Source organism: Tauraco erythrolophus, chromosome 5 (genome assembly GCF_009769465.1).
Source record: "Tauraco erythrolophus isolate bTauEry1 chromosome 5, bTauEry1.pri, whole genome shotgun sequence".
In the NCBI taxonomy this organism is placed as follows: Eukaryota; Metazoa; Chordata; class Aves; order Musophagiformes; family Musophagidae; genus Tauraco; species Tauraco erythrolophus.
This window is the reverse complement of record NC_141469.1, coordinates 80144034-80170693: the sequence shown is the minus strand read 5'-3', so window position 1 is coordinate 80170693 and position 26660 is coordinate 80144034. Positions and strand designations below refer to the sequence as shown.

At 39.4% G+C, this 26660-nt stretch overlaps 1 protein-coding gene across 1 annotated transcript in view; it reads left to right on the top strand.

The window, feature by feature from the left end:
• The first annotated feature begins 2910 nt into the window (after positions 1–2910).
• Positions 2911–26660, top strand: part of GSTCD (glutathione S-transferase C-terminal domain containing) — a 69996-nt gene continuing 46246 nt past the window's right edge. Inside the window, exons 1-5 of the mRNA XM_086611981.1 lie at positions 2911–2926; positions 7595–8026; positions 9818–10279; positions 14655–14909; positions 15590–15683. Coding sequence (XP_086468107.1) covers positions 7616–8026; positions 9818–10279; positions 14655–14909; positions 15590–15683 — 1222 coding nt within the window. The 5' untranslated portion in view covers positions 2911–2926; positions 7595–7615. The remainder of the gene's footprint in view (positions 2927–7594; positions 8027–9817; positions 10280–14654; positions 14910–15589; positions 15684–26660) is intronic.

The following is a 26660-nucleotide window of genomic DNA, read 5'->3' as shown; positions in this document are numbered from 1 at the left end:
GGACGGGATAGGCAGTGTAAGAGTGTGCAGTTTGCTTGAAGTGATTGTGCAAGAAGGCCTGTCTGCTCACAGGAAACAATTTAAGGAAACACAGGTAAAGTCACTTACAGGCAGAACTCTGGGAACGGAATCTCTGATAGAGACTTAGTTTATTCAGAACGACATTTGTCTGTTCAGCTTACACATCTGTGAACAAAAATAACTTAATTGCTGTGTTTTGGCCTTCTGAAATCTCTTATTTGGAATACAAATGTATTAAAAAAGCAAAAACTGCTTCAACTTTGGGGCTGTTCTAAAGGGGGATGGAAAGAAAAGTCTTCTGCTCCCTAAGAATCTTGTATATTGAGAATTAACTTAGAAACAACTTTCAGCCAATTTAGTTTCAACAAGAAACTTCCAAGTTCTGTTCTCACCAGCAAAGAAGGGCTGGTGAGGAACGTGACGCTCAAGGACAGCCTTGGCTGCAGTGATCATGAAATGGGTGGAATTCACGATTCTTAGGGAGGCAAGGAGGGTGCTGAGCAAGCTTGCTACCCTGGATTTCAGGAAAGCAGACTTCGGCCTCTTCAGGGATCTCCTTGGTAGAGTACAATGGGATGAAGCCCTGGAGGGAAGAGGGGCGCAAGAAAGCTGGTTAATATTCAAGGATCACCTCCTCCAAGCTCAGGAGCGGTGCATCCCAACAAAAAGAAAGTCAGGTAGGAACACCAGGGGGCCTGCATGGATGAACAAGGAGCTCCTAGACCAACTCGGGCACAAAAAGAAGACCTGCAGAGGGTGGAAACAAGGACAGGTAGCCTGGGAAGAATACAGAGCCATTGTCTGAGCAACCAGGGATCAGGCTAGGAAAGCTAAAGCCCTGATAGAGTTAAATCCGGCCAGGGTATCAAGGGCAACAAGAAAAGCTTCTATAGATATGTCAGTGACATGGAGAGTGGGATCGAGTGCACCCTCAGCAAGTTTGCAGATGACACCAAGTTGTGTGGTGTTGTGGACATGCTGGAGGGAAAGGATGCCATCCAGAGGGACCTTGACAGGCTGGAGAGGTGGGCCTGTGAGAACCTCATGAAGTTCAACAAGGCCAAGTGCAAGGTCCTGCACGTGGGTCAGGGCAATCCCAAGCACAAGTACAGGCTGGGCGGAGAATGGATTGAGAGCAGCCCTGAGGAAAAGGACTTGGGAGTGCTGGTGGATGAGAAGCTCAACATGAGCCGGCAATGTGCGCCGGCAGCCCAGGAAGTCAACCGTATCGTGGGCTGCATCAAAAGGAGCGTGGCCAGCAGGTGGAGGGAGATGATTCTGCCCCTCCACTCTGCTCTTGTGAGACCCCACCTGGAATACTGCATTCAGCTCTGGAGTCCCCAACACAAGAAGGACATGGAGCTGCTGGAGCGGGTCCAGAGGAGGGCCATGAAGATGATCTGATGGCTGGAGCACCTCTGCTATGAAGACAGGCTGAGAGAGTTGGGGCTGTTCAGCCCGGAGGAGAGAAGGTTCCGGGATGATCTTATTGCAGCCTTCCAGTACCTAAAGGGGGCCTACAGGAAAGCTGGAGAGGGACTTTTTACAAGCGCGTGTAGTGATAGGACAAGGGGCAATGGCTTTAAACTGAAAGAGGGGGGATTTAGATTAGAGATAAGGAAGAAATTTTTCCCTCAGAGGGTGGTGAGGCCCTGGAACAGGTTGCCCAGAGAAGTTGTAGATGCCCCATCCCTGGAAGTGTTCAAGGCCAGGTTGGATGAGGCTTTGGGCAACCTGGTGTAGTGGAGGGTTTCCCTGCCCATGGCAGGAGAGTTGGAACTGGATGATCTTTGAGGTCCCTTCCAGCCCAAACCATTCTATGATTCTAATTACAAACCAAAACAGTGGCCTTCATACCTTTAGAGTTCTGAAAAATGTTGTCTTCCCACTGCTCAGCTCTTAAGGGTGTTCACTTGGGAGCTGATTTTAACATGAGCACTGTTAATTGCCTGACTGTTGATCACCAACACAAATATCAGCTAATAAGCTTATCTGTTCTTGTTTGAGGATGTTACCTTCATCTTAATGATTTGTATTTTCAATTGGGTGAAATAAAGTGAAGAATTTTGTGTCCAGTTTTGGGCCCCTCGCTTTAAGAGAGATATTGAGCTCCTGGAGCGAGTCCAAAGAAGGGCGACTAAACTGGTCAAGGGGCTGGAAAATAAAACTTATGAGGAGCGGCTGAGGGAGTTGGGGCTGTTTAGCCTGGAGAAGAGGAGGCTGAGGGGAGACCTGATTACAGCCTATAAATACTTGAGAAGGGATGGTGGGGAGGTAGGGGAAGGGCTCTTTACATTAGTGATGGGTGATAGAAGAGGAAATGGGTATAAGCTTAGTCAGGGGAGATTCAGGTTGGATGTTAGGAAGTATTTCTTCTCTGAAGGGTTGTCAGCCACTGGAATAGGCTGCTCAGGGAGGTGGTTGAGTCCCCATCCCTGGATGTGTTTAAGAAAAGGGTGAATGAACTACTTAGGGATATGGTTTAATGGGGGATTAGGGACGGTTGGACTGGATGATCTCTAAGGTCTTTTCCAACCTAGAAATCTATGAATCTATGAATTAAGTGTGAGTATTGGATGGAGAGCGAGGAGCAAACCTGAGTACATTGGCAAATGAATCTTAACCTTCATTAAATCAATAGTTAAGAATCTTAAAAATGTTTAGTTAGATATTTCAGCCTGACTTATCATGAATTTAAAGATATGTAATTTAACATGTTTGTTTGGACTTCCTTGGAATTTAGATACAAGTTCTTTGGCAACTGTGAAGTTGACGTGTTGCTGGACTGCCATGCTGGGTGTCGCAAAGGAGGAGAGAAACAGCTGGAGGATGCGAACAGGAGCTTTGAGTGCATCATTTCTTTTGTTTCCCTGCTGAGTGAAGCTCGTCTTTTCGTCTCTTGAAGGTTAGCTACAGAAACAGAAAACTATTATTGTCTAAAACAGACCCTAATTAAAAATATAATTTGCTCCACTCCACAGAGTAAGTTTAATAACTCAGACTAAATTGAGTTAGCAGTAGCAGAACAGGGATTACAGTTCTGAGAAACCAGTTTCAGTGTTGTAGCACTGCAAATTTGAGAAGAGAAAGGGACTTTGGAAGGAAAAATAGTAGTATACTATGTGAGAAGGATTTAGGACTAGATTTGAAAATAATAGGACAGTATATTGCGAAGACATCTTCAGGTCAGGTGCCACAAGTCCTTGCAGGATCCGGGCCTTTAGTTGGGAGAGATGTGGTTGCCTGCACGAACGGAAATGAGTCGCTGTCGTACGAATGATGGCACGACAGGTTGGTGTCAGGGTGTGGAAATCATCTGTGTATGGAAGCACCTGTTCTCAGATTTACGACCCGATCTTGTGAAACGTGCAATGTTTTTAACTCTCCCTGAAAAGCAAAGAAATGAGACGTTACCATTTTTTGTGGTGAGAGCCGGAGTTTCTTCCTGGTCTGGATTTTCTTCTGGTGTTTTAAGTGTAAGATGCTAGTTGCTTGCACTTGTTTCAGAAATTCGCGATTTACAGTTTGCTTTTATTTGGTTCAGGATTACTAACTGAAATGATTAATTGTTGCTGTTACCATTAGAGAGGAAATTCTCATAATATTGAGCTTAATTTTCGTCTTTGGATTTCCCCTTTCTCCTCCCATGTGGGGACAGTTTAATTAACCGAAACAGCTGCCTTAGCTTAACCCTTCTCCTTCCTCCTCCTCTTGATATGAGAATCCCTCTCTAAAATTTTTTATGAGTACAAATGAGTAAAAATCTGAGTAGCTAATGAATGTTTTATGAATGAGTGGTATTTAAATTTTTACTTTTTGGGCTAAATGAGCTTCAGCACGTGCTCAGAACCTCGCTAAAGGAGAATCTAGCTATTGGAAGACTTATTAAAAATAGCTGCCTATCCAGCTAGACGAAAATGTAGAAACGGCTTTTTTTATATATCGGAAAATTCAACAGCAGATATTTCAACTTTAGAGCCCTGAGGTTCTTGTCAGTGAGCAATAAAAGCTCTGGTTTTATTTTGGGGTTAATGCAGCTACTTGTGTTTGAGCAGCTGAATTTCAAATCCTGCTGAGTTATGCTTACCCCTGCAGATGTGTTCACTGGCTCTTGGTGCTTCGTGGAGGTGGATCGTACAGTTCTGTGGAGAGTTACTGGAGAACTTTTTTGTTCTTTTGGGTCATGAGTGGATAATTACAGGCAGGTACTGGAGGACTGCCAGCTGCTGAGTACAGTAACTGGTGTTGTACTGGACAGTCTGAAGTGACCACCTCTCTCATAGGCTGTCTAAGCTTATTTTAAGGACACAAGCCTGTGTCAGTTGGGTTTACGTGGGGAAGGAGAATACAAGAAAGAACCAAATCAGAGTCTGAACTGACTCTGTGGAGAAGGTGTAACTGACAGGTTGTGGGAGTAGAGGGTACTATGCTTATTCAGTGTGTGACACTAAGACCAGTTGATGCTATCTAGGTCTGAGCCACTGCCAAAACTAGTAATTTTCTGGGCTCTCTGTCACCTGCAGTTGCAGATTTCTACCATGTCCTTTATATGGGCACTTTTTTGGCTACATGCTGAACAACGTTGATTTGCTGCTCTGGCTGAGGGAGAGGAAAAGTCTTGGCCTTTCCTTTCTCCCCTCCCCAAAATAATTCGTTCTCAGTCAGTTCTGCAAACTGTTATGATTTTACAGCACACAGCACTGCTGTGTTTCTTTCTTCTTTCTGTCTTTGTAGAAGTTATTTAAGTTCAGAAAAATAATTTAGCCTCTCTGGCATTGTTCACCATGTTGCAGCTGAGTAGTGGTAAATTGCCGTTTAAGCTCACAAAAAATTGCAGTGAGTTTCGAAGAAGTTAGTAACCACCCTCAAGCTGTCTGGCCCAGTTGTCTCCCAGAAGTTCTCTGTTTGAGGCATTTAGAAGAACAGGCCTTTCCGGAGTGTTCCTTTGCTTCAGTCCAAAATCCAGAGCCTTACCTAAAATGGTTGAGGGAACTGACTTTCAGATACTGTGGATTAAATGGAGTGGGCTGCGTGCATATTCCCGTTTTCTGGCCCTGTCAGGAGAATGGAGTGGGTAGCTCTGGACATCTGCTTATCCTGCTTCAGCAAGATTCACCAGTACTGGTGAATCTGATTTGTGTTACTTCTGTATGTGACAATTGTACACCTGAGGATAAGAATAGTTGAATTTGACCAGACAAATTTCAAGTCAAATTTCAAACCTCAAGGAGACAGGTGCATTAACAGGATGGTGTCAGCTGTAGCATTTACTAGGTTGAATACAGAGCAGACTGGTAACCAATAAGTCATTACTTCCAGTCATTTACTGTCTCTGGGACTGACTGACGACTGCTTTCTATTACTTGTTGCTACTGAGTAGGAATAATTTTGTTCTATGGACTGGAGGAGAATTCACATTCATGGTGTTCACCCTTTCATCTATCAGTTTTCACAGCAGGATGTTATTGTAATTTTCAGCAGTAGCCTCTATTTGGGCATCTTTAAAGTATTTATTTTTTATTTTTAGTCTAACGATATCGTATCCTCTTTGAGGAAACTGCTTCAGAGCTGCTACTCTGGATGAAGATGGTCAAGGGCAGGTGTACCTGTTGAGAGTACCTGTGTGCTGAAAAAGGGAATGTTTTACACGTGCAGTCCTGAGATTTGGAATAATTTGTAAGGACTAGTGATTAACAGATGGAAACTACAGAATAATATACTTTGGAAATAGAAACCTGATCTGTATTTACCAAAATATTTAGGAGTTCTATACAGTATGGTAATGACCAACAAACATGATGGTCTAAGAATTTATAGAAAAATCCTGTCCAGTAAGGTCACCCAGGAGAAAACAATCAGTATTGAAGTGATTTGTAAGGTGAATGTATCTGTCTGAGTGGCTGAAGTGGCCAGGAAAAGATGGGATTGTATCCTCTACAGGTTCCCATGGAAAATAAATAATACCCTTATATGTGTTTGGGTTGTTTTTAATATTGAAAAAAGTACTGTAGTCAAGGATGTGAGTGTAAATGCTAGTAACTATGGATTTAGCAGGTAGAACTAACTCTTCTTGACTAATCTCCTCAACAGTACACTGTATGATTTCTTCCACAGAGCTGTACTTATGGTATTGAATCTATCTTGACTTATATGCTGTCAAGTTTTATCCAAACAAAATAGCTTTTAGGAAAGTAGGTATTTCATTATGTGTTGTATTATTCTTTGTGTGGCAGGCGCATTAATTAAAGAAAAGCAACAGTGCTACTATGTTGAGCCACTGTTGTTCTGAGACAAAGTCATATAGTGTAATGGTTTAAAAATACTTCACTGTAACAATCATCATTATGATCTTTACTTAATGCCAAGTGGACTTCATTTTATTCTTCCACTGCCTCTTTTTGGACAATTGATTTGGCCCAGTGGTAGATGATATAAAATACTAAATTTGATGTACACATCTACATGAGAAAAAATAATCCAATAATCTAGATACAGCAAATGATAACCTTGTTTGCTTTTTAAATAATTACATATTCATGGAACTGCACAGAGACCTTGTTAATCTAGACAGTTATTTGAAAGACTGATGCTGTTCTAATGTCACCTGTGCTTTATATATGCGTATAAAAAACCATACTGGCCTTCCTTAGGAACGTGCAGTTTCTTTCCCTTACTATAGTAAAACTTTCTTCTATAAAGGTTGTTTTAAGAGTGCCATCTAGTGTCTAAAATTTTTCAAAATGAGTTGTGATTTATAAGTTAATGGGCAATTTTATTGAGTGATGGAGCAGAAAAACCATTGCATCGTTGTTTAATATAAAGCTTGTATGGAATAGTTTAATAGAAAAAATGTAATTTTCAACGAAGTATAAGGAAAATTAATTTTTTAATATAATGAGAAGACAGTAATTTCAGCTATGTTACTATTGTTTTTAACTGTTTTAAAGTAGTTGTGTGTTTGAAGTGTTCGTGTAACATTCTTGAAATGGAAGTGTTTTTTTTTCTTCTTGTGTGTCCTGTTGACCTTCAGTTAGTATCTCTCCAGGCTCTAGATTAATTTTTAATACAGAAACCAATATTATTTCCCAAGGCCTAAATACCTTATATATGTGCCTTCTAACAGTTACAGAAAGACAAATGTGTGCATTAGGAAACTGACAGTTGTAGATATGTGCTCAGGAACTTGTTTTTTCAATACTATATGGTTAATGTTGTGGAAGGTTATTGATTTTTAAAAAAAAAAAGCCTTGCCATAAAAGGTTTATACACTAAAAAATTTAAAAGTAAGTATTTTCTGTTGGTTTTGTATGTCTTGTTTACTGTCAGAAACACACTAAAATGTAAAAAATTTTTTTACACGGGTCGTTTGTATGTGAAGAGACAGTGTATATGTGAAACCACTTTTTTTCTCTCAAGGAGGGACTTCGGTCCACTTATTCAGGCACGATGTCTTTAATAGTGTCTTATGTTAAAATCAGTTTTAGCAGATAGTGGAAGGACTACTGTTTCAAATCTTTTTTCGTTCTAAATTCTGTATTCTTTTATGAATGTCATGTTCTGATTTCTATTTCAGGAACTTCAGCTCAGGAGGAAGATGAAAGATAGTGTCGCTGAAGAACATTTATATTTGGGATTTTCTCATCAGTACAGAGATAGTATCTTTCCTCTTCATACATCTATTTCACTGTTTTTGCTATCCTACTGTGACTGCAAGTTATTCAAAATTTTCTTAGTGCCGACTGGTGAAAACGTGGATGATCAGTTAGTGACAAAAAACCTCCTTGGAGATCTTGAGGTCCATTTAATCTCCAGATGTCAGCTTCCAGTGGTTGTGCAGAGCTGCTGTTTACCTGCTGTTGTCGTGAAAGATGGCAAGTTCTGCCGGGCTGGGCTTTCTGTTGTCTTGAGGCATATAATACAGAAAACATACGAGGCAGATCCGTCTAAAAAGGATGTTCTGGAACTCTTAGGCTTTAAGAAGACTTGCTTAAAAGCCTGTGCTGAAGTGAGTGCATCTCTTTCTCTTAGATACATTAATAGGTTTTTTTATAACAATTAAATACTCTGAAGTAGACGGTTAATATTGATGTAAACTAAGTTCTTTTAGTAAGAAACTTAATTTGCATAGAAAATGAAATTTCCTCAATGGAGAAATATCTATATTTAGCATAAAGATGAAGAATAATTCTTTTTAAAGATTCTGCTTTTTATTAGCACAAAAAGAACCTTAAGATTCAAAAAATGGATCATCTCTTTGTTTAATGTCTAGCAGTGTAGTTTCAATGAGTTGTAAAATACAGCTTTTCCAGTTTGAAGTAAACTAAGAAATACTTAATTTATTGTTAATTTTGATTTCAGGAGCACTGTACACTGTTAGCCTTCCTCGCTGCCAAAGCCCACTGCTAGCGTATGTTGAGCGTATGCTTACCAGGATGTCCAAGGTCTTTCCAGCAGAGCTGCTTCCTGGCCAGGCTGTTGGTCCCTAACCTGTACCATTACAGAAGTTTAGTCTGTCCTGGGTGCAGGGTGTTTTATTGAGTTCCGTGAAGTTCCCGTCAGCCTGTTCTCTAGCCTGTGTAGGCCTCAGTGAACGGCAGCCCGTTCTTGGAGTTTATTGACTGCTCCAGTCAACTCAATGTCATCCTTGATGTGAGTGTATTCCATCTCCCCCTCCAGGCCATTGGTAAAGATAATTAAATAGCATAGGCCTCAGCATAGACCCCTAAAGAGCTCCACTTCTAACTGACCTTCAGGTAGAGTGTGAACCATTCACCACTACCACCCTTTGAGGTGATATTTCATAGAATCATAGAATCGTCTGGTTGGAAGAGACCTTCAAGATCATTGAGTCCAGCCATTCACCCTGCACTGTCAGGGTCCCTAAACCATGTTGCTCAACACCAAATCCACACGGTTTCAGCCCATTTATCACATAGCAGTTTACTCATCTGACAGCTCATCCATCTAGACTTGCCTTCCTCACTCCTCGCAGGAGGTTGAAACTATTTCATGACCACCACATCCATGGTTGCCATTGATTACTGTACCTCCAACCCAGTTCTCCCCTGTTGGTCAGTAGCAGATCTGGGGAGGCATGTCCTTGTGTTAGTCCATCTAGCACTAGCATAAAGAAATTGTACCTGACATGTACTCCAGAGACCTCTGGTTCTAATCTCTTCTTAGAACTTCTGGAAAACTTGATTCCGTGCTTCAGATGGCTGCAAAGTGAGTAAGTTGTATAAGAAAAAACCCAAGAGTTTAAAAGTTTTAAAACCTTTTAAGTACAGATAATAAGAAAAACAGTACAAAGAGAAGAAGATGAGAAAAATAAGTAATTTTTTTTTACGGTATTTTTTTGTTAGACTAAAAGTTTTTTGATGTTGCATGCTAAAAAGCTGCTAGTAATATAATGCATTTCTGTGAAATAAATGTACTCAAAATCTGTTCAGTGTAATCTCCTGGTTTTAATATGAGAACTTGATAGAGATGACATATAAATTGATCACGGCTTTGCTTCTCAGGAGTTACGTAGCCACCCTAATCTTATGCCAATAACCAGGAATAAAAACATGCTATCCTGCATAACTATTTGTTGTGTTATATATAAGATTTAGCTTCCTAATTCTGCTGTTGTAAAAGAAATGCAGAATATCTCATCTAAGATTATCAGAGAATGTATTTAAAGCTGGAGTTATGACCTTTGGCTGGAATTTCTTTGCTTAATGTGGACGAAAAGGTATCCTGGATTTTGTTTCTCTTTCTGTAGAGACGTTAATTACATAAATTTATCTGACAGGTTAGCCAGTGGACCAGACTTTGTGAGATCAGCATACCTCTGGCTGTTGAAAGATTTTTGACGATGTCTCCTGAGCACTGTCAGACTATTCCTCCTGACATCTTACAGCTTGAAAGGAAGCTTGGAGAACCTGTCCGAGTACATAACGATGACAAAATTCGAAGGCAGAAACTTCAACAACAGAAGGCAGGTGCCAAAGCTGCAGAGCCTGTACTTGGTGAAGGAGCAACAGAGGAAGGAAAAGCAGTGGAAACGCATGAACATCCACTCCCGAGTTTGGAACTGAGCATAGCCTTCTCCAAGCTCCTTGTCCAGGAAGTATCAGGTGCAGTCAACAGGGAGGCGCCTCACATCAGGAGAACAAAAACCTCCGACCTTCCGGTTTTGGACCATGTTTTTGCAGAAGGTCTTTATTTTACCTTGGCAGATATAGTGCTTTTGCCATGCATCCATCAGTTCTTGGTAAGATGATGAGTTCTGCAAATATTAAGTAGTGTATATGTAATTTTTTTTTAAGAACTGGAAAGTTGTAAAATGTGTTGATTTAAAATAGATTGTGGCATTTGCAATGTGAATTTAACCTGAAACAGAAGATTTGTCTTTCTTTTGTACACACGAAAACCAAAGATCGGTCAGATCACCAAAATTACCTTTTTAATACGTAGAATATCAATACTTAGTAAATACTATTAACTCTTAAAATATTTTACTGAAATATTTTGTCACCAAGTTGTCCAGAAGATTTATCTGTGAAAATACTTAAAATGGACACTTGAAGTACGTTCTAATATGCATAAAGCAAGTAGGTAAGCATAAACGTATTTTCTTGCTCAAATTCAGTAAACTAGATTTACGACTGTGACTCAGTGGATGTTTACTAAAATGAGACTATTTTATCCATGAGGATTTTTTTTTTAAATTTAGAATTTTGATTCCATCAGAAATTGCAAATTTTAAAAGGAGAGAGGGTTGAGAACAGTATAATGATTTTAAAATTCTGGAAGAGATGTCTCCCATGAGAGGTTTAAAACGGACACTTAAAGTACACGGTAATATGCATAGGAAAAAAGTAAGTAAGTGTGAACCTATTTTAATTTTGGTTTCAGTGTACTGGGGGGCAAGGCAAAACGAATTCCTACCCAGTTTGTTTTACTACATGGGTATTATCTGAATTGGAATTCTTTTCAGCAAAGACTTGAAACTTTGTCATTTTATCTTGACGTGGACAGATATGTCTAGAAGAGAAGAAGTACCTTCTAGGAAAGTAAGATTGCATTTTGGGGAGGCAGTGAATAGAGAGAGATTCAGGAACTATGGTGGCTTTTTAGAGGTGTAAATCCTTGACTTTTGCTACACATGCTAGAGCTGAAGAGGTACTCAGGTATTGACTGGGGGAAGGCTTCAAAAAGCTCATTTGTTTATGCTACTGGTATGTAATTTCTTGGGAGTTTTTTTTTTGTCTACAAATACTTCTTTTTAAAATATGGTATGCTATGACTTCCAATTTGCTTGTTTCTTCTCATAATAGGTTAATTATTCTTAATCTATGCTGTTGTTTTCTTCTAGTCCTTAGGAATGGCTTCTTTCTTTGGCAGAAAACATTCCTGTGTGGCCGACCCAGCTTTAGTGTCTCTCAAATGAGTACTTTTCCATCAATCCCTCACACGTAATAAACCAGTTTCATTGCGCATCTGTAGATAAAGACGAGTGCCTCTGACAGCATAATACCTACTTATCAGCAAACCTTTTATTCTTCTGTGCAGTTTTGTTTTTACAAAACTTGCTCTGTATTCTTTAAGCAAGGACTTATCTCTGTGACCCTGCTCAGAAACAAGGCGTTGTGTCTAGGGAGCCAGCTTCTTTGGGATGTGCTTGGGCGCCTGAAACTTCAGTAGTCTGCAGTTTTGTCATTCATAGTATTGGTGCAACTAAACTGTTCTCCAGAGTTTGTGGAAGGTCCTTTGTTTACTGCACTGAGAGGAGAGGTTTGTTGGTAAAGGTTACGTTGCTAGCAGCTCTTGGAGTGAAGTTTATAACTGAAAAGTTATAATTCTCCTTGCAGTCTTATGAGATTGGCTGCTTTTTTTTTTTTTTCCCCCAAGCAGAATCTTGTGTTATTTGTATGGTCCAATAACATAATCGTAGAAAGTCCACGTTTTCCTTTAGAGAAGTTGAACATATTCCTTTCAGATTGTGTAAGTATTTTGGAAATGCCAAGAGCCTGCAGCTCTGCAGGTAGTCTGCAGCTTATGAGTGATATATTGCATAATACATTTTTGATAGTTTACACCAAGGATTGTCCTAAAAAACTGGCCTTCAGTTTTGTTTTTACCTAAATTATAAGAGCTCTGGGATAATGTTGCTTTATTTCTGTTCTTTAGTGAGTGATTAGTTTTCTAAGTAATTACACTGTGATTCCTACAGTTATAATCCAAATTTAATAACTTGCATTTGAAAGCTTCTTGCAGGCACTGGGATGAAACTGCTCTTGTTGATGGACATGCCAGAGTTTAATTCTGTATTAAAATGTTATTTATCACTTGTATTACTAGACTTCCTGGGTTATGTTTAAAAAAAATCATTGTAGTTGCACTTCCACTTTGCTTTAGAGTGTGAATAATAATGAAGTATTCAATGCGTATGTGCCTGGAAAGTGTCATACAATAAATATGAGGAGACCTAAGTAGGTGATTGTAATTATAATTACAAAAAGAAAGATACTGAAGCTGAAAAGTTGTTTTTCATTACCTATTTTCATTTCTGTTATCTTTCTGAGGTTAGCTTTGTTATGCTTTCTATTAGTTGTAACTGTTTAAAATTAATAGAAGAATAACAAAAGCTCCGTTCTCCGTCTGGAGAAACCACTGTTCACTCCATAAAATATGATTTAGAACACTTGTTTTCAAGTGTAATGGTGCCTCTTAGAATTACTTTCCAAAATACTTCTTCCTTAACTGGATTAATGTATTTCTGCCTCTGTTAGTGTTGGGATACTGAATTAGATACTAAAATTACACAGTTCATCCTCTTTTTGCTCCTTTAGCTATTGCTAATTGCTTGTGATTACCCTGAGAATGTTATAAACACAGCAAGCAAGAAAGCTGCTTGAAATTTTGTGTCATTTCGGGTGTTCTTTACCAATTCCTGTTTCCACACTGAAGGACAGACGTGTGGAGGCACACTCTTTTGGCATGGCCTTTTCTACCCTTTCCTGTAATCACTAGTTTTAATTTTCTGCTTAAAGCAGGGCACAGTGTCCCAGAATAGTTGAGGATGGAATAACTGAGGCTGGAGGGCACCTCTGGAGATCATGTTGTCTGTCCCCCTTGCTCAGAGCAGGGTCGACTAGAGCTGGTTGCCCAGGGTTGTGTCCAGTCAGGTTTTGAGTGTCTGTGAGGATGGAGACTTCACAACCTCTCCTGTAGGAGGATGATCTTCACTATTCTGAAATATTTGGGAACCTGAACAAAAATTGCTACATCAAATGTATCCTTTTTTAAAATAAGCTGGTCTTCATGTAAGAATGTGATCTGGGTACATTTTTTGCAGTATGTGCATTTTATTCTTACTTAAGAATTATTTTTTTTTTTTTAAATTAAAAATTCTAATTTCTATTGAAGGCCACTTCATCTTACCATCATATATACTTAATCCAGAAAAGAAATATATTAGTTACCATTTTTGTATAAAAATATGAAGTTAAGATGGTGAAAAAGTTTGAGTAAATATATGATTTAAAAAGAAAGTTTTGGATTCAATGCTAGTTAAAAAAAAAATTCACAAGTGTAGTGCAAAGATATTTCAATAAAGACCAAGGACAACGTATGCCTTGCCTGTTTTGCTCCTACCACATAGTCAAAGGCATGTTAGGCTTGCAGTTGCTGGCAAAACAGCTGTCCGTGGATGAGCTTTTAAGGGTTGCAGGGTGCCTGTGGGAATGAGGAGCATTCAGGATCCATAATGTCTTGCTTCAAGTTCAGTATTCATTGCAAATTACTGTTGGTTTGTGGTTTTGGTTTTTTTTCGGTGATTACCAGCCAAATGAGTCATTGCCTTGTTAGGAAATTTTAAATTGTGTTTTCCAGTTACTGACTGAAATCAGAATTAAAATCGGCCATGTAAACCTTTTCATTCTTCTAAGCAAATGAGAATTGCAGATGAAGTCTCAATGGCCAACTGGCAATTCCACCTGCAGGCCCGAGCTCTTACCTAGCTAGCTTTTTACATTAGCATCGTGCTATGAGTAAGCATGCTTGGCATCGAGCTGAGCTCACTTCTGTAGTTCTTAGAATCATAGAATCACAGAATGGTTCGGGTTGGAAGGGACCTCAAAGATCATCTAGTTCCAACCCCCCTGCCATGGGCAGGGAAACCCTCCACTACACCAGGTTGCTCAAAGCCTCATCCAGCCTGGCCTTGAACACTTCCAGGGATGGGGCAGCCACGACTTCTCTGGGCAACCTGTTCCAGTGCCTCACCACCCTCTGAGTGAAGAATTTCTTCCTTATATCCAATCTAAATCTCCCCTCTTTCAGTTTAAAGCCATTGCCCCTTGTCCTATCACTACACGCCCTTGGAAAAAGTCCCTCTCCAGCTTTCCTGTAGGCCCCCTTTAAGTACTGGAAGGCTGCAATAAGATCAGCCTGGAGCCTTCTCTTCTCCAGGCTGAACAGCCCCAACTCTCTCAGCCTGTCTTCGTAGCAGAGGTGTTTCAGCCTTTGGATCATCTTCGTGGCCCTCCTCTGGGCCCACTCCAGCAGCTCCATGTTCTTGCCTTCTTGTGGCTTGTACGAAGAAATTTACAGTAGCAAGTAAACTTTCTGTTTTATTTTTCTAGGTTTCCAGCAAAAAACTAGGCAAATATTTGTTAAATTTACCTCTGATATCCAGTTGGTATCAAAGAGTTCAAGAAGTACCTGGAGTAAAGAAAGCTGCTGGCAAATGCAATATGGAGCTTCTCCAGCTTCCAGAGTTCATGTCTGCTCCAGAGGAAGAGCTACACGACTGCTTTTTGGTTCCCGATGAAATAGAAGAGGAGAAGGAAGACAGTCATTTTATAGGTGGTCCAAGGCCAACTATGACTAAGTTAATGGTAATTTAAGCTTTTTAATGAGTTATTTTTCGTAGTAATATTCTACTTGATTTGCAGTAGGTGAAATTTATTAGAACTGCACAAGTTAAGTCTGACAACCTTGAAGAGTTTAATGCATTTTGTCTGTCTTCTGTCTGATTTGCAGTGACTTAGAAGTGATTTTACTTTTTTGTTCTGTTATGATGTTTGATCAATTCAGGAGTACTGGAAGCCCTATCAATAACTCTGAATAATCAAAGTAACTTTTTGTTTGGATTGCAATATTGTATTCCTCTTTTAAAGATATTTGTATAAAGGATGACAAAAAAATGTTGCTTTTATATTTGGTTTCATTTTTCTATTGTTTCTGTTCTTTTGCCATTTGATTAGAGCTTTGAACATCTGGGAACCCTAACAAGTTTTGTTAAAGGAAACTTTCCATCATGGTCCATACCTTTCCATATTTTTTTCATAGAGACTGATGGCATTTCCTAAAGAAAATTAACAGGGATTTCTTGTGAAAATGAGAGAAATACATAATTTGAATCCCATATACTGTAGAGTCAGCTGCATGTTTAGTCTGAGGTAGGCTGGAAGTGTTGCAGAGTTTGATCTGATGCCATTAAATTCACTGGGAATCTTGCTCCCAGCTTCAGCGGGTAAAGGATCAAGGTCTTAATTTCTTTCCCCCTTTCACATAGGAAAATGGTATTGAAGCAAAGTTTTCTCCTCATCCATGCCCTAACTGGACCCTAGACTGGACCAGTCTACCATCCGCAGTCAATCCTGGAGAAGGTAAGGGATTGTGTGTGTGTCTGTATGTATTTAACAGTACCTTCTTCTGGTGAAGCTACTTGACCATTTCATAGGAAAATATGTCACTTTTCAATGTATTTCGGAGCTCTGTAAAACAGGCAAGTAGTTTTAAATCTGTTTTAAAATGCAGCCTGCTCGACACTCATGGTGAGACGACTTCCCTCAGGTCATCAACAGCTGATGACCAAACTGGGAATAAAAGCTTCATCTTGACTCCTGAACTATATTTTTTTCCCTGTTGTTTCCCGCTTTCCTGAACTTTTCTTCGTACCTAGAACAGTAAATTCTGGCTACATGATATTAATATAATTGGCATGAATGTTATACATGGACTGAGTGTCCCAACGCAGCAGCGGCTGATTTTATTCTGATGAAAATAATATTAATTAGCAAAGTTTGATAACTACCTATGAGTGAGTCTTCCCTTTTGTGGCAGTATTCCCTGCCCTGGAGGGGTTGTTTGCTTTGCTGGATGGCAGGGCCTAGTGGCTGTAGTTCTTCAGAGAAAAAACTCATTTATCACAGTATGTTGTGAATACTTCTACAGGGAAGAAAACGATTTGTGTTCTCTTGCGTGAATAAGATAACTTAGGTACTGGAGTCAGTCTAGCCTTATTGGCGTAGAACTTCTGATTTAAAGAATACAGAAATACACATGCAACGTGCAGATCCTCACAGAATATGTTAGGAATCACTGAAGAGCTATAGGCACTTACACAAAATACTCTTTCTTAATTAATATCCAACTGTGAATACAAGCGTGCATTCCCATCCATGATATACAGGCTATAAAAACAAGATCAAATTTGAAGTTGGTTTCCTCCATTTTGGATCTGTGTGTAGTTCACAAAGCCATGACAAGACCCTCATGTGTACCATGAATAGATTTAGTTGTATAGAAAGTGTCCATCCTTCTAACGTGAACTGTTTTCCCGTGGTTTAGCTGCAGGTGGCAACTCGCTCACACCTCCCCCACAGTTGGGTGGAGAGGAGGAAAACAAAAGGTCTGAGAGTCGAGATAAGAACAGGGGGGGATCACCCACTGACCATGGCCACAGGCAAAACAGGCTCAGCTTGGGGACAAATCAATTTAATTCCTTACAGGTTCTTTCAGGGAAGATAAGGAGAAACAAAGCCAGATCTTAAAAACACTTTACGCCCACCCCTCCCTTCTTCCTGGCTCTGCCTCCTCCCCCAGCGGCAGGGGGACAGGCAGTGGGGTTTGTGGTAGGTTCCTCACATGTCATTTTTGTTTCTGCTGCTCCTTCCTTAAGGGGGAGGACTCCTCACGCTCTTCCCCTGCTCCACCGTGGGGTCACTTCCCACAGGAGACAGTTCTTGACAGACTTCTCCGACACGAGTCCTTCCTGCAGAATCCAGCCCTTACCCATCAAACTGTTCCAGCACAGGCTTTTCCCACAGATTCATAACTTCTTAAGGTGCAGCCACCTGCCCTGGGGTGGAGTTCTCCATGGACTGCAGATGCATTTCTCCACCACCAGTTCTCTCTTGCCATGGGCCGTCTCACCACGGGCTGCAGGGGAATCTCAGCTCCGACACACCTCCTCCCGCTCCTTCTTCGCTGTCTTTGGAGTCTGCAGAGTTGTTTCTCTCATGTCTCACTCCTCTCTGCTGCAGCCATGCCGGGTCTGATGAACAACGGTGGTCCTGTCAGGATGAGTTTCACCCAGCAGGCACCCCGGGAGCAGGATGCTTCGGAGTGCTTCAAGCCATGCAGCCATGGCCATCGCCAGTTGAGTGGTGGCAGCCCAGTGCGGGCAGCTGCCCATGCGGGAAACTGGAGGCCAGGCTTCCTGCTTCCCTTCTCTCTTCACTGCGGGTCCAACAGGGCTCAGGTTCCTTTGTCCCCTTCTTAAATATGGCATTCACAGAGGTGCTCATTGGCTCGGCGCTGGCTGGAGACGGGTCCGATCTGGAGCTGGGCAAGCTTCTTGCAGCTCCTTACAGGGGCTACCCATGTAGCCCTTCCCCTGCTACCAAAACCCCACCACATAAACCCAGCAGACCTTGATTTTCTCCAGAGAGCGCTCTTTTCTGAGAAATTGCACACCCTGCTTTAATTGTTGATCCTTTCTTTCCTTAAGCGTGGAAGGAAAAACCCACCAAAACTTGGATTTGCATCTGTGAAATTACTTCATGCTTCTTCAGAATTTCTGTGGGTGTTTTAGATGTAGTTCTTATGCTAAACCAGCTTTGTAGCCTGGCTGCTGAAATGCTCAGGGAGGATTTGTGCATTGAATTTCTGTGACAAGTTCCAGTATGGTGTCGTAAGTGAATAAACATTTTTGCTTATTTCCAACGGCCAGGGTTTTGGCTGTTCATACTGTTGTCAAGATGTCTCTTTTCTTCTACTTAAAGGAAGATTTTGAAAAAGATGCATAGCAACCAAAAGCACATAGTGAATGTGTATTTGGAAATTTTGTGCCGGAAGGAGTCTTTTGGACTCGATTTGACTGGGAGAAGAATCCGCTCCTGCTGCTTCCTGCCTGTGTGTGTGTGTGCCCTCTTTTCACGTTTGCTGAAATAGTTACTAATGACATTGATATCTGAAGCCAATTTTCAGTTCAATTTTGGGGAAAATTTGCTAGCTCAACAGGTGCCGGGAAAGAGATTTCACCTCCCTCTGCTCAAGATCACAGTGATTCTGATGCTGTTTTCTGATTTAGGGAAATTACAAACGCTTGTACTTTTAGTCCAGGAGCAACAGAGACGTGTAGGACAAAAAGCAGCTTCCTGATATAAGAACTGATTTTACTTTTCGGTTGGATACATCTGCATGCTTTGATGTTCGAAGTGGTACTATTGTCTGTTTCCCAATTCTTTTTCTAGTACAGTCTAATCATTGTTATATGAATTAAATTCTCACTAATTTGCTACAAAATCCTACCTGGCACACTAGGAAAATGGTCACTGAATCTGACAGAGTTTTAAACTGGGTTTGAGTAATGCAATTCAAGCTTTCAAACAGGTTACCCCTATAGCTGGTAAATAAATTTCCTTTTAACTAAGGCTCATAGCGGTTGTGACAAAGTAGAGAATGTTTCAGTTAAAACTCACTTTTTTTTTTTTTTTAATCTAAAGTAAATTGTAGGATATCTACATGATATACTTTCTTTGCTCTATCTCAGATTAGATGGCTCAGAATTTGTGTTATATGCATGTGGAAGTTCTTGAACTGCATTGTTCAGTCTCTCGGTAAGTCTAATTAGACTGCCTTGCTGTCGCAGCTATTTACTGCAGAAAAGAATTACTAATGATTGCAGTTCTAGTGTATTATTTAGATTATACATTTAAGTTCATTCTTTTTTTTTTTTTTTGGTAGAGATTATTTACTGTTGTAAAAATGAAGATTATTAAATCATTATTTGCATTTCATTTGCTTAGTCATGTTTCTGAAGCAGAATGAGATAGTTAAAACATCTGCTAGTTGTAGTCCTGATGAAATTTTTAAAAGGTATTCAATTGACCAAAGTGAAGTCATGTTTACATTTTAGATATGCTTCAGCTTTTTAAATTTCTGCCATTATGTGAAAATATTTTGCTTCTAAAGTTGTGTGTATCAACCTAGAGACACGTGTGAATCTGTAAGACTTTGTGAGCATCTGGACTGTATTTGAAACATTGCAAAATATGCCAAAATATGGTATCTTAGTGCCCTCTGTAACTGTTGATATTCTAGGATAGAATAGAACTAGAATGGAGTAGTACTTGAGTTGTTGTTACAAATTTTCACTTTTGAAAGGAATTTAACACCAAATATTTTGTTTACTTTAAAATGTATTGTAAATGCTGGTTTGTGTTCTAGTTTACTGTATAAAAGCTTGGCCAGTACTTTAGCTGTATTTTTTCAAAGCTTGTTTGCCAAATCTATGTTTAGATCAGAAATACCCTGATTCTGTCTATTAAATACAGAAGCCAAAGCCCCTCAGCACTTCATTTTTTCTTCCAAATCACATAGTGTGTGAAGACTTACCCCCGAGCACACAAACCAAATCTGCCTGGCTAGATGCATCTCTTGATACAGAAAAATTAATGTGTGCTAAATCTCGAAAGTAAGTGTACTATTTCAAGTTATATTAGGGGCAAATACTGGAAACTTGTATGCCGTTAAAATATTGAATGAAATACTTATTTGCAATATTTGCAATAAATACTTCAGTTGGCAGTAGACGTAACCCAGAGATCCTAACCCAAGCTCAATGCTTGGTTGGATTGAGCTTTCCATAGAATTAAAGGTAGATATGGTTGTAAATATGTGCAGAGGGTAAAAGAGGGTGGCAGGTCAGAATATAAAAGTATAGGTGGTCACAACGTGAAGGAAAATTAGATACTTGTGTCAGCAGTACAGAGAAGTAATCACATGACGTATGTCTGCGTAGAAAATGTTTTCATTTTTTCTCTGACAAGGTGGTGGCTGAAATTTTGGGAAGAGGGGCTTGTTGAAATGATAGCACTGAATGGAAATAGTGTGCTACTGCTGGTTAAACTAGGCGTCTGGGAAGAGCAGGCCAAATTTAATTACATTTGTGACCAACAAAGAAATGAGGCATAGAATCCTAGAATGTTTAGGGTTGGAAGGGACCTCAAAGATCATCTCGTTCCAACCCCCTTGCCATGGGCAGGGAAACCCTCCACTACACCAGGTTGCCCAAAGCCTCATCCAACCTGGCCTTGAACACTTCCAGGGATGGGGCATCTACAACTTCTCTGGGCAACCTGTTCCAGTGCCTCAACACCCTCTGAGTGAAAAATTTCTTCCTTAAATCTAATATAAATCTGCTCTCTTTCAGTTTAAAGCCATTGCCCCTTGTCCTGTCACTTTTATGTGGTTTTTGTGTCTTTTCTGTGGTTTCACAGTTCGTATTAGGCAGCAGTAGAAAGAATTTTTTTTATCCTTTTTGGAACTTTAGTCAACCCTGAAGTCTTTGCTTGTATTCCTGGTACTGTGTGTGTGTGAAACTGTTCCTTGTCTTCAGGTTAATTTCTTGTTAGCTGCAAAGACGTTGTGGATATCAAAATCAGTTTGGCTGGTTATGATTAGAGGTACTTCCTTTAGGCTCGCCCAAAGCACAGTAAGGGGAAGGGGAAAGTATGTGTATGTAGGGGTGGGAAGTGATAACCCGTGTCGCTGCTTCATTATTCTGATGATATATGGGGATTTAAGTCTTTGGTACTGTCATTTTTCACTTTTACCATTTTTTTACCATTTTTTTACCATTTTTTTACCATTTTTTTACCATTTTTTTACCATTTTTTTACCATTTTTTTACCATTTTTTTTACCATTTTTTTACCAGTCAAGCATTATGTTCACTGAGAAAGAAAAAAAGGGAGAAAGGTCATGTTTTTTTAACAAGAATCTATTTTTTTTTCATTTAAACCAGCTTTTTATTTATTTAAGTTTTTTACCCAATTGTGAAATTTGAGAGTGAGAAATAACTGACCCGCAGTCTCACAAACCCTTACTTCTTCTCTCGTAAGCTGGAATACTTGTTAAGCAGGAAGTACTTCAAAGTGCTTTATTTGTGGTGTCACGTTCTCAGATTACCAGCGGGGCTGACCGAGTGTGCACGTGGTGGTATGTACTTACAGAGGGAGTGGTTAGCTGTGAACAAATTTATAGTATTCTTTCCAAAATGTGAAACTGCTCACAGAATGAAAGTAGCAAGTAGTAATCTACATTTGATAGGCTCGTGAGTAATGGCCTCTTCCTCATAAAAGTAATTTTTCTTAAATGACGGACTTCCAGTTGGTCAGAAAAGAGCTCCTCCAGCTGAAACACGATTTACTGTCAGGTGAATGGGGAAAAACCATAGAATCCTAGAATGTTTAGGGTTGGAAGGGACCTCAAAGATCATCTCGTTCCAACCTCCCTGCCATGGGAAGGGAAATCCTCCACTACACCAGCTCAAAGCCCCATCCAACCTGGCGTTGAACACTTCCAGGGATGGGGCATCTACAACTTCTCTGGGCAACCTGTTCCAGTGCCTCACCACCCTCAGAGTGAAGAATTTCTTCCTTATATCCAATCTAAATCTCCCCTCTTTCAGTTTAAGCCATTGCCCCTTGTCCTATCACTACACGCCCTTGTAAAAAGTCCCTCTCCAGCTTTCCTGTAGGCCTCCTTTAGGTACTGGAAGGCTGCAATAAGATCACCCCGGAGCCTTCTCTTCTCTAGGCTGAACAGTCCCAACTCTCTCAGCCTGTCTTCATAGCAGAGGTGTTCCAGCCCTTGGATCATCTTCGTGGCCCTCCTGTGGACCCGCTTCAGCAGTTCCATGTCCTTCTTGTGTCTTGTATTATAACCACTATAATAAAAACTCAGAGTGCACGCGCAGTAGAAGATAAAGGATTCAATTGCAGAATCTGTGAAGAGATTGAGGTGGAGGAAGTTAGTTTAAAAAATGTGAGCAAATAAAGCTAGAACAAAATAAACAAATGCGTTTTACAAGTGCAGCTTGCTCTTACCAAGTAATGGAAGACATGTAGCCCTTTAACTTTGTAGTTGGCCTTATTCTTAGGGCCAGTTTTTCCTAAACAAGTGCATTTTAATGGATTGTGTATAAACACAACTCCCAATGAAGCATGTCAAGTATTATATATGCTTAGTTAATCCTAGTCAGAAATTGATTGTTTCTTAGTATTCAATTGATTTGGACAAATGTTTGACTTAAGGAGGTGAAATTTTCCATGTATGAATTAAAAAAAGCCAATATGGAGAAAGAAAAGGCCTTTCACACCTCCTGTGTCCAGCGCGTGGGTGTAAGAAAGGGTGTAAATCCGTTGCAAGACGGTGCATACTTGCCTGGCTGAAGTGCAGAATGACTCTGGTCGAGTTTGATTTATGCTTGCTTTGTGATCAGTAGCAAGTTGATGGCCAAATTAAGTAACTGTATTAAACTGTCACAGAAAGGTTAGCCTGAATAAAATGATACCCTGGTGGATACTTGCCCCTTGTTTGCATTCAAGTCTTCAGACTTTTGAGAAAGTTGCTAGATTTTTAGCATGCTTAGCTTTTTGAACAAGACAAAAATTTAGAGAGCCCAACATCTACTATTCAGGGATAAGGCTGTCCCTTAAACGGTTGTTGAGAAGCGATTTGTTGCCTTGATTTATAAGCCACAGAATAATTCATAATATACTGTAAATGTTTTTTCTGGGGGGAAAAAAAAAGAGAAGCAGATTTCCGGAAATACAGGTATACAATATTTAAAAGGTTGCCTTTGTGTTGTCATCTTTTCCTAAATAATTTATGTCAGCTGAGAATTTGATCTTCAATACTTTTTCTGAGAGGCCTGCTTTTATTAATAGTATTTTAGTATATGCATGAATATAAATCTTGCTAAAGGTGCCATTCAGTTATTTATGTACGTACAGAGTACAAAATGTTCACATTAGAAATAAAGAGCTATCTGAGTTACAGAAAGAATAGTGACATGAGGATGAAGCTCTTTGTACTGTGCCACCTTTCTTTATGTTTGGTAGTGGTGATAATTTTTTCCCGAAAGGAAATGCTACATTTTTGGGATTAGAATATTGTTTTATTTGGCAAAAACGTAAGTAACACTGTTTGAATATAATTTCTGATAAATGGTTATCTCAACTCATTTGAGTATGATAAGAAATGATGAGTATATCTAGTGTGTGGCTTTCAGAACTGACAATACAGTATGTGTGGCCAGATGAAGAATAGAAATCTTCTTAAAATTATTTTTAAAGAAACTGCTCATGAACTAAGAATGTGGAAAGATGGAAATTTCTACTATCTTTGTGTTCCACTGAGGAAAAAATAAAAAAAGCTCTTGATGCTATATGTCTGCAGAGGAATTGTTTGTCACCATCTCTTACCCTCTTCAAAAAAACATCACTGACACCCCAAGGCAGTGAAACTTGCTTCTGTCCAGAAGAAGGATTTTTGTGTTCCACAATTGTCACGTAGAGCTAATGCTCATGTTTTCTTTGTGGCATTAATTATTTACAAACCAGGTTTCGTTTTTAACCTACTGTCCAACACAACTCAGGGTTACTGTAACAGAAATCTTTTTCTGGCAGAAAGAAAAATGAATTACAGATATTTGGCTGACACTTTGTTGCACTGGAATTTTTAAAATATCCTACGAAGCCAAGAGTATTTTCCTTCATGGGCAAAAATGAATCTGCTACATAAAAATTCACTGGGCTGTGGACCTTGAAAATGTTTTTTATTGTTGGACAACCATTGATCTTGGAGATCTCATTTTTGTATGTTTTTCCAAAGCAATTTAGTTTGTCCTCTGGGGTCAGCTCTCAAGGACTGCGTTTGTTCATCGTGAGTGATTTGCAAATACTGAGTATGATGTCAGTAATTTGCTACTGTGCGTGCTCTCTCTCCATACCTACTCTCCTTTCGTTCTCTGTCCATAACCACTGCTTTTCATAGGACGTTCTGTAAGAAACTTGCATTATGCTTTGAGAAAATATTTGCAAATAAAGTATGTAGAGGAATTTATTTCAATAGTTTTACTTCCTCATCTGCTTTCTGTGAGACATCAACTTAAGGTTTTTTTGCCATTTACAAATTAACAATGCAGATACAGTCTAGCTTAGGAGCTGCAGTTCCTTCATCAAATGACAAATTAGCACAATCAAAACAAATTTCCCCATGATGCCTGTCCATCAGGTTTGACCAATGTCACTGTTCAGAGTGATATCTAGTCTTGATTTCCAGTGTGCAAAACTCGTTAAGACAGCAGCTAATTTGTCTACAGCTGAGATAAAACCTCTGGTCTTACTTTGAAGACTGAATATACCAGTAGTTGTGAGGCTTTAGTTTACCTGTTTACTAGGATATTGTTTAGAAAAATTACTTCTGTGGTCCTCAAATTCTCCCCAGCTCCTCCTACCCTCCTACCTCACCCGATAACTCTGTTATCTTTTATCTGGACAGGATCTGAAATACTTATCTGGTAACAAATGCCTCTGTTCTCTGTTTCTTTAGATCAGTAACACTCTTTAGGCTCACCAATTCATACATTTCAAAGCTAGACAGACAATAAGATCCTCTATACCTGCCTTGTGGCCGATTCTGGCTATAAGCTAAATTTGTAGTTGCTCGTATCAAGCAGAATGACTCATAAAATAATAATATTAATGTTTAATAAAATACCTGGTTGAAGGAAGAGTTGTGGATTCGCAATATAATTTTATTTCTCCAGAATATTCTAAAGTGAAAGAATAAGTTATGAAGGACAGCAGTTGTTTTTTTTTTTAAAAAGAGCTTCTGTTAAACGTATCGGGTGGACCAACAGGAAAAATACCAGTATTTACAATTTTAGTTTAGAAACCTCTTGAAAACTTAAGTACCTTGAAATAACAGAGGCTAGAGCAATAACACAGAACACAGTGTTTTAGTTCTGTGGAATTACCTGATGCTTTGATCGAGCAGTCTTACTGGTGTACCAGACAACAATTCTGGAGGATCAGTGTCCACTTCAGCTTCCAGAACTGATATTAAGTAAAAGATACTTCAGTTGTGGTGTGGCCTCGCAACAGGGAAGATGCAGAGACTTGCTAACTTGGCTGAACAAAATTTTGAAAAATTTTCAGCCCTCATTTATCATATACAAAGTTAGATTTAGTGAAAGGAAGGAGGAGACGTCAATGAGCTATGATGAGATTCTTGATTTGATCCATCAACCATCAAAAAGCCTGGCTTCCCACTGAGTTCCCTGTATTTTGGACATAATCTTGATTATTTGGGTTTTACCTTTATACCAAATGACTATCAACCGTTTCCTGACTTCACGTGATTAAAGATTACTGATATTTTAATGATTGATGCATTTTTATTTTTTTTTTTTACAACATTGAAGGAAAACAGCATTAAATGAGGTCATTATCTTTTAGCCAATTTAAAAGTTTGTGACTTTGGATCCATATTAAAATTGTTTGTAATTTCTAACACCACTAACATAATAACTGTGGAATAAGCTCTTTATTAGATGCAGAGTTATTTGATTTGAAATTATTGTCAAGATTGACTCAATATATGGAAATTGCTTCTAGGATTATTTTGTGAAGATAGGTCACAGTTATTGTATTTTGTTCTGCTTCTTATATTGATGTTACCTTTGAATGTTTTAGACGAGAGATATTCGAATACATGATGCTTAAAAATCAAAACTGTTTTAGGGAATTGGATATTTTATTCAAATTTTGGCTAATCAAGAGATGCAAATTATAAGTTTTACTTGAAATGTTAAAAGCAACAGTGTTTCTAAAATGAGATCTGGGCAGATTTAAAGAATTACAAGAAACAAGTTAAAAGTTCTCTATTTCCCTTCCAAGTCTGTCAGAACTTTCTGAGGGACTTTGAAGATGATTTTTTTTTTTTAGCCTATTTCAGTATCTCAAGCATCCTGAAGCAGGAACTCATCCTTCTTCTTCAGCTGATTTTTCCATATTAGACAGCTCTTTGCCTGCAAACCACATGGGTAACAATTCAAGGGAAAGTCAACTGAAGCTGCTTCTCATTAACCTCTCCTTAGAGTTATAGTTTTGCTGCACTCATTTAAAAGTTTAAACCACATTTATGATTGCGTTGTATTTTGCAATTCAAGATCTGGAAAACCTGTGATGGCAGTGGAGCCACGTTGCCTCATATTCTTAATAAATACTTGAGAAGTAAATAATTTTCAGTAACAAGGAGAAATGGAAATGCTTATGGCTTGAATACAGGCAATACAGTATTTGAGGTGTTAAGTGTAAGAAAATGGAAGCTTACAACGACAGTTTCACTCTTCTTTCATGTGGCTTATCTTAAAAAGAGGATTCTTGCAAAACTTCAGATTTCCTGTGTGACTGATGTGGGTCTTTTGACTGTTCTGGGATATAGCATTGCATAGTTGGCCTGGAGACAATTTCGATGGGAGCTTGAATGCAATTACTAATTTTTAGA